The sequence below is a fragment of the Egretta garzetta genome, unplaced genomic scaffold, assembly GCF_000687185.1.
Source record: "Egretta garzetta isolate BGI_Z169 unplaced genomic scaffold, ASM68718v1 scaffold155, whole genome shotgun sequence".
Lineage (NCBI taxonomy): Eukaryota > Metazoa > Chordata > Aves > Pelecaniformes > Ardeidae > Egretta > Egretta garzetta.
Window position 1 is genome coordinate 1,624,716 of NW_009259613.1, and position 7,197 is coordinate 1,631,912.

At 37.6% G+C, this 7,197-nt stretch overlaps 1 protein-coding gene across 1 annotated transcript in view; it reads left to right on the forward strand.

Moving 5' to 3' along the window:
• The window catches only part of NFX1 (nuclear transcription factor, X-box binding 1), a 49,297-nt gene that overhangs the window by 30,980 nt on the left and 11,120 nt on the right, over window positions 1-7,197 (forward strand). Inside the window, exons 6-9 of the mRNA XM_009638470.2 lie at window positions 3,106-3,177; window positions 4,764-4,903; window positions 5,935-6,034; window positions 6,165-6,382. Of these exons, the coding sequence (XP_009636765.2) occupies window positions 3,106-3,177; window positions 4,764-4,903; window positions 5,935-6,034; window positions 6,165-6,382 (530 nt within the window). The remainder of the gene's footprint in view (window positions 1-3,105; window positions 3,178-4,763; window positions 4,904-5,934; window positions 6,035-6,164; window positions 6,383-7,197) is intronic.

The following is a 7,197-nucleotide window of genomic DNA, read 5'->3' on the forward strand; positions in this document are numbered from 1 at the left end:
GTCGCCTCCACAGCCACAAGGACAGTGGTGAGGCTGTCATTGTGTTAATCTCCTTCCCATGGTGTACAGTTTAGTTGGATGCTTGTGTTCAGTGTGGCACTAATAGCCCATTTTAATGAAAATGAGTGAGGCTATTTTACACTGTTGCAATAATAAATCTTTACTTGCTCAGATTTATTGGAATGGCTTAGTAGCCATTTATATAAACAGCTCTCTTGGCAGAGTTGAGGAACAGGCAGGCAAGCAGCTGTTTGAAAGGGGAGTGCTTTGCGAGCCTTTTGCTAGTGTGAGCTGTGGCTTGCATAGCCCTTCACAAAGTGAGTTCTCTTCACATTTTTAGTTCAAATACACTGAAATTCATTTTGCTCTGTTAGGTTCTACATCAAAGAAACATCTAGATTAACCTTCAAGAAAATGTTCCTGGTAATAAACTTCATGGCAAACGTAAACTTTTTTTAAAGTGTGAACTCTGAAGAACTCTGAAATTCTGCCTGCCAATTGGAGCTATGCAGGGCCTTGAGAACATTTGAAAAAGGCCTTACAAAGGCAGTAAATGAAATTTTCTCTCTACTAGTTTAGACTTTAGCATCTGGTTTTCCTTCGTGGGTCTTTGGTGCTGTAATCTTTTCCACAGCATGTACTGGAAGTCCCTTTGGGCTGTCTTACAGTATCTAGTATTTTCATTGTCAGGCAAATGAAAGTTTAATTTTTCCTATGTCGAGATGTGTCTACCATCAGAACCTTTCTTGTATGCTAGTTCTGTAGAGCAGCAGCACCAGTAAATGGTGAAATAAATCCTCCGTGCTAATGATAGATAATGGAGTTTCAGTGAAAATGAGACTCTGTTCACTGAATGGAAGTTAATACTGAAGTCTTCAGCCTGCCTTTTTAAGTTTAGTTTGTACCACTGGTAAGGTGTTTAACTTAACTTTTTGTTTAGTCCCTTAAACCAGACTAAAACTCTTAAGGTATCACCCATCTTTATCATCTAAGGAGAATTTTCTGCACTGTGTCTGTGTGCTGAATGAAATTTGAATGTCTATCTTAACTGTTGCATTGGTCAAGTAAATCGTGGAACTGTAGACAGATACTGTGGCTTCTGCATGAACCAAATTGTACCAGCGACTTTTGCTAAATGAAGGAGCATGTAAGTGTGTGTATTGGGAGGGATGCATAAAGAATACTTATTTTTAAAGTCAGAAGCTTGTTTTCAAAGAGTTAGTTCTTGCATTACTAGATTTTTTTCTGTTCATATTAACAAAATGGCACAAGCTTACTTAAAACTGTGTCAGAAACACGTTATCAAAACTTGGAGATGTCTGGAAATTAATTGCGTGATGGTCGTCTAACAGAAGGAATCTTGCTATAAATAGACTGCAGTCTACTATTACAGGTATTTGTGACTTTAAAATATTTGTGATCAGTGTAAACTGCTGTTGTGTGGTTTAGTATCAAAAAGTGTGCCAAGGCTGGGCTCATGGAGGCAACATTAATGTTGCTTGAATATGACGGTATTGAGGGAATATCTATATGCATACCAGGTAGAAAACTTAACATGACAAGGTTTCTGAAGATGATGGGTCTTCACCCTTTTCCAAGTTATGACCTAGATCACAGTATTTTGAGTTGATAAAAACTTTTGGAATCAGATTAGAAGTAGGTATAAGCTGACATTCAGCCTTTAGAATCCTACATGGGTCTGTGAGAATTGAAGTCAAGGTAGTGAAGTAGGTAGTGCTGTCCTTTTACAAGAGGTTTTCTGCTGCAGAATGCATAATTATCATTGTCTCAAGTTCCACAGTACAGTTTTAATTCATTTAATGGTTTTGCTTCCTGTTTCCTTCTGTATTGTGTTTTCCTTGCTCCATCCATTTTGTTCTGTTCCCCCTTTCCTCGTGCCTGCTCTGGTGCTTATGTAAACTGTTCATTCATTATGCCATAAAACTGACCTATCAAAGAGGGAGGGTTGTGGTTTCTTTGGGTTGGTTTTGGTGGTGATTTTTTGTGTTGGATTGGTTTATCATGTAATGGCTTGGCTTTGCTGTTAGAGCTGGCATAAGTTGGGCGATAGATTAGGCCTTGTTGTCAACTGGGAGGAGTGGTAGAGGGAGAAGGGAGCCAGACGGCTGTTGACAAACTGCTGACATGACTTAGTTGTGTTGTGTGTGACTACAGTAACTGGTGTACTAATTGGTACTTGAGGAATTTAGTAATTACCATGCAACTAGGTAGTCTGTGTTTATGGGGTTTTTTGCTGGTTTTGTTTTTTTCTTTTGGCTAGGGCGTCTGGGTTGTTCAGTCCTGGGCGATAATAATTGCTCCACATGAGTGCTGCTGTATTTGCAAAGGAAGGGAACTGGGAGCTGGCTAAGGAAGAGTGCAGACAAATTAAGTATAATTCTACAAGCCTGGGCTTGTCTGTGCTAAGCATGTCTTACATGCAGATAGGACCATTTAGTATTTCTTGCAGTAGGAGGTGAGATCTGATAATCAAGTAAAGGGCTGGCATTGATGAGACTCAAGGGAAATTGCACTTGATGGTAAGAAAGACAACTGAAGGAGACTTGCTGCATCTCCCACGCGTTTCCTTGCAGGAAGAGGAGCAACAACGCTTACTGGTGGCGTTAGAAATGCTGACTTCAAAGATGAAGCCACGAACTCAAAAGAAGAAATTGATAGAGAAGTTTTTGTCTGTGATCTATTTAAGATCACTGAAGAAAGAAATGTATTAATGTTTTGGACATGTGATGTTTGTTTTGAGTGTGTTATCAGTGATGAACACAGTTGAGTTGACGTATGTCTGCTGGTGAAATGCAAAGTATGAAATGCGTTAGCAGCACTGTTACTGTTGGTTTGACAGGAGCAGGAATACGGAAGTTTTCCTTCAGTGTCAGTGATGTTTGAGAATGATGCAACTGTAATAATCCAGTATCTTTTTTTCTTGTGTTAATAATGCTTTCATACCCTGCAGGAGTGTAGCGTATGTTTGCGTAATGTTCTGATAATGCACTATGGATTGGGTCACAGTGGATTGTTTCTCTGGGAGTGTAGTAAAGCTAAAGTTAACTTTACAATTCCGTTTGCTTTTTTTGACTGACTTGTAAGCCTGTGCCATCCAGGACCTTGCCCTTCATGCCCAGCCTTTGTGACAAAAACATGTGAATGTGGACAAACGAGGTGAGAATTCTTCTGTTACCGGAACAAAAGTTTTATATAAGACTAGTTTATTAGGAGTTTATATTACAAAATTTTTCTTCCTTATAGTTTATTAAAACTTTGCAGAACCAAGTTGATTCTGAGCTGTAATTTTTATTTGTGCACTAAAAGAATTTGGAGAATTTTATATTTAAAAAAAAACGCAATTGCTTTTAGTCTTTTAAGAAAAAAAAAATTGTAAGAGTTGTCTGGATTAAAATCAATTTATGGTACGTGTAGCTGAATTGTCCAAGCAGTCTGTGAGTTGATTTGACTTTGAAATCCTATTGTAGTATTTATTTGGTTTATTTAGTAGGAGACCCAGAGAAAGAGGTAGAAAAAAGTTCACGTCTTTTCTGTCTGAATGGAATGTAATGTTGAGTTACTCCATTCCAGAAATAATAGTTTCAAAACCAACATGTAGATTTCTGGGAAGCTGTACCACTAGCAAGAGAGAAGTCTGCAGTGGATTTCAGACTTGAAGGCTATCTTTTCCTTGCATGTTTGATGCATGTAGTGTCATTGACAACAGCAAAAGACCATACTGCCCGTACTATCTATGATCTCTTGCATTGAGTTGCTCTGAGTCTCTATTTCAGTGTTAGCATCCTTGCTCTAGAAAAAAGGTTTTCAGACTTTTACAATTATTTCTGAAAGTTTGAATGTAATATTAAGTGATTTTAATTTCTCAAAAGAAGGTACAGCTATTTCTGTGGCAGTATTTGTAGTTGAAAGCACTTTGTCTTCAGTAGAAAAATGGGTTGGTTGTAGATTACTGAGTTTTATTTTACATAGTAAGATCACCTCCTTTTTTCCATTCTAGCTATTCCTTGCATGTAAAAGTTTAATAAATGCAACCAAATTTTATTTATTATTTTTTCCCCAGGTGCCAGCTACTTTCACCAGGTTGCTGATTTTTGTAATACTGCATTTAATACTTAAAAGTTGCTTCTAACCAGCATTTTTTCATATGTACAGTGTTAGCATTCAAAATGTATGGTATGGCACCTCCGATTTTAAGATGTGTTAAAGTTACTATTTCAAATGTACGTTTTACAGCCATTGTATGAGGCCAGCCAGAATGGAAAAAGAAGAGAATTTATTGGTTTGTCTCCTTTTTTTTTTTTTTACACCAATATAGTTTTAAAACCCCAACTCTTCTTGTAGACTATTGAATCACTGTTAAGGCCCAAATCCCTATCTTTATTGTGCTCAGTTGATTTAGGAGCATTTAAGTCTTTGGAAAGATGTCTGTAATAAAAATATTTGCTCTTTGGGCATGATGCATAATTGTACCTTACGTTCAGGTTATAATGTCACCTTTTATTTTTTTCCATTTTGTTGAGAGAGAATTCTGTAGACTCACTACTGTAATAAGTGTCCCACTTTAGTGGGGCAGGAGAGGGGAAGCAGGGGGAAAAGCAGGGGGGTTATTTCGTAAAAACTTTTTCATTAATAAGTTGTGCTCCCTTTCAAAGGCTTTGGCATTTTACTGAGAAAGTATTTTTCTTTTTAATGCTCTATCAATATTAAGATAGCTGACAGACTATGGTGTCATTTCTCTACAGTCATTCAGTTCGCTGTGGCCAATCAACAAAAATTCATTGTTCTAATGTATGTGGAAATATTTTAAACTGTGGTAAGCACAGCTGTACTCAAGTGTGCCATGCAGGAAAATGTTCACCTTGCCAATTAACAGCACAGCAAGGTAAGTATTGGAATGCCTTATGTATATCCACTCTACACTACGAAAACGAGAGGGTGAAAAAAACGAATACCGAGAGGCAAGTGCTTCATTTTTGCTTAAAACCAAAATCTGTTGCTAGAATATTTAAAAAATGGAAAACGTATCAGCATCACTATACATTTAAATGAGTATATAAACATGAGTAGAAAGAATCCCGCCAAGGTGATGAGGCTTTTGGAATGTGTGCCCTATGAGGACAGGCTGGTGGTACTGGGCTTTCTTAGCTTGAGAAGGCCTTTCAGTAGTTAATAGGAGGTAATCAAGAAGACAGAGACAGATTGTGTATGGGGGGTGGATGAGAGAAAATGACCTGAAGTTGAAGTGTTACAACTAGCTATAAGGAAAAACTCTTCTTGGAAACTTAGAGGCTTTCAGGACCCAGCTGAATAAAGCACTGAGTGACGTGGTCTGATCTTGTTGCTGACTCTGCTTGAAGTAAGGGCTTGGACTAGCTGACCCTCAGAGGGCCCTTCTGACCTACTTAGTCTTTTACTGTAATTCTGAGACTTGATTAAACAGTACTTGGAAGAAGAATAGAAATAGGTATAGGAAAAGCACAGTTCAACAAGTTGTGTATGGTTTATGTTAAAATTTTCTAAACTTAGTCTTGAATGGAAATTAAATTGTCCGTATGCCAGTATACAAATACATTTTTGTTGAACAGTTTATATAGAAAATTGCAAGTTAATTTTCTCAACTTTTGAGGTAATAGTTAACTTGTTATGTGTAATGCTTTAATAAGTGAACTTCTTGTGCAGATAAAAACTAAGGGGGAATTACTCTCTCCTTATCAAAACAAAGAAAACGTGAATTCCAGCTTCTGTAGGACTGAGAAACCTCTATTGCTGAAATAAATCTAAAGAAGAGCAACTTCATTATCCTTCTAAAAACCAACTGTAACAATTTTTCACATTTTACTGTGTGTTTGCTGGAGGTGTTTTGTAACTGGTATTCTCTTGTGTTGTTTTCTGTGCAATACTGCTTTCTTTCAGTGTGTTACTGTGGAAGGAACTTTAAAGAAGTATTGTGTGGGACAAAGGAAGAATTCTCTGATGGATTTGGGAATTTCTCGTGTCAGAATATATGTGGCAAGTAAGGTCACTATAATTTAGGCTTTCGAAAAGAAAAAGGTTGTTTTATTCACACTCAGTGATCATGATACACTCAGATAATTCCCCTTTTTCTCCCCCCCCCCCCCGCCTTGGTTTTCTTTTTTTCCCAGAAAATTAAATTGTGGGAGGCACAACTGTACACAAGTATGCCATCCTCAGCCTTGCCAGCTCTGTCCACGACTTCCACAAGTAGTGTATCGCTGTCCCTGTGGTCAGACTCCTCTCAGCAAGTTACTGGAACTAGGATGTGTTGAACGTAAAATATGCACAGACCCTATCCCATCGTGTGGAAAAACATGTGGCAAACCTCTTTCTTGTGGTAGCTATGGTAATTTGAACTTTCTGCATCAGAATATTCGCATTATCCCATTGTGTTTACAAAAAAAAAAAAAAAGTGGTCCTTAACTGTCTCATTTCAAGAAACAAATATTTTATTAGTGATTTGGGGTTTTTACCAAACCGAGTGTAGAAGCCACTGCAGAGTCTGCAGTCTGGCTGTTTGTTCGTAATGATACCTTAAAATCAGGAAATATGTTTGTCTAGAAAGCACTAATGCTAGCTAGCCTTTTAAATGTTGTTTACCTGCGCCTTTCCTGTATTGGTAGAGGAATAGAGCTGTAGGAATTTCCAGAGAGTAGTATGTACTGATGTCTTTTAGAAACCCACCTAGATCTTTGACTTTCACATGGAGACTGGTAGAGATAAATGGCTTTGTTCAGGTGCTTCCAGTAAAAACTCATTTCCTGCTGCTGTAAGAGGGACATGAAGTAAAAAGTAGTGTTGGAAAGTTGGAGAAAGTTACGTGCAGAAGCAATTTGACACTTAGGTGAGTGCATTGGGTAACTCAAGCATATTTAACTGTGAGATTGCATGAAGCTCCAGTTTTACAGACTACATGTTTAATTGTGATTTATTAGACTCTAGAGAGGAGAGAAACCAATGCTGTCAAGGTGAGGGCTTCTTATTAATGACTGATCCCTTCTGTCAGTCCGAGGACAAGAAGTAGAAAGAGAATGAGTAATTGAGCTTTTAGTTGAATTTCAGTTAACCTAGTAAGTTAAACATGAAGGTATGCATAGTAAATAATTCAAAAGCCTAAAAACACTGAAAAGATTAAAAAAAATTACTTAAAAGTTCCTGGAA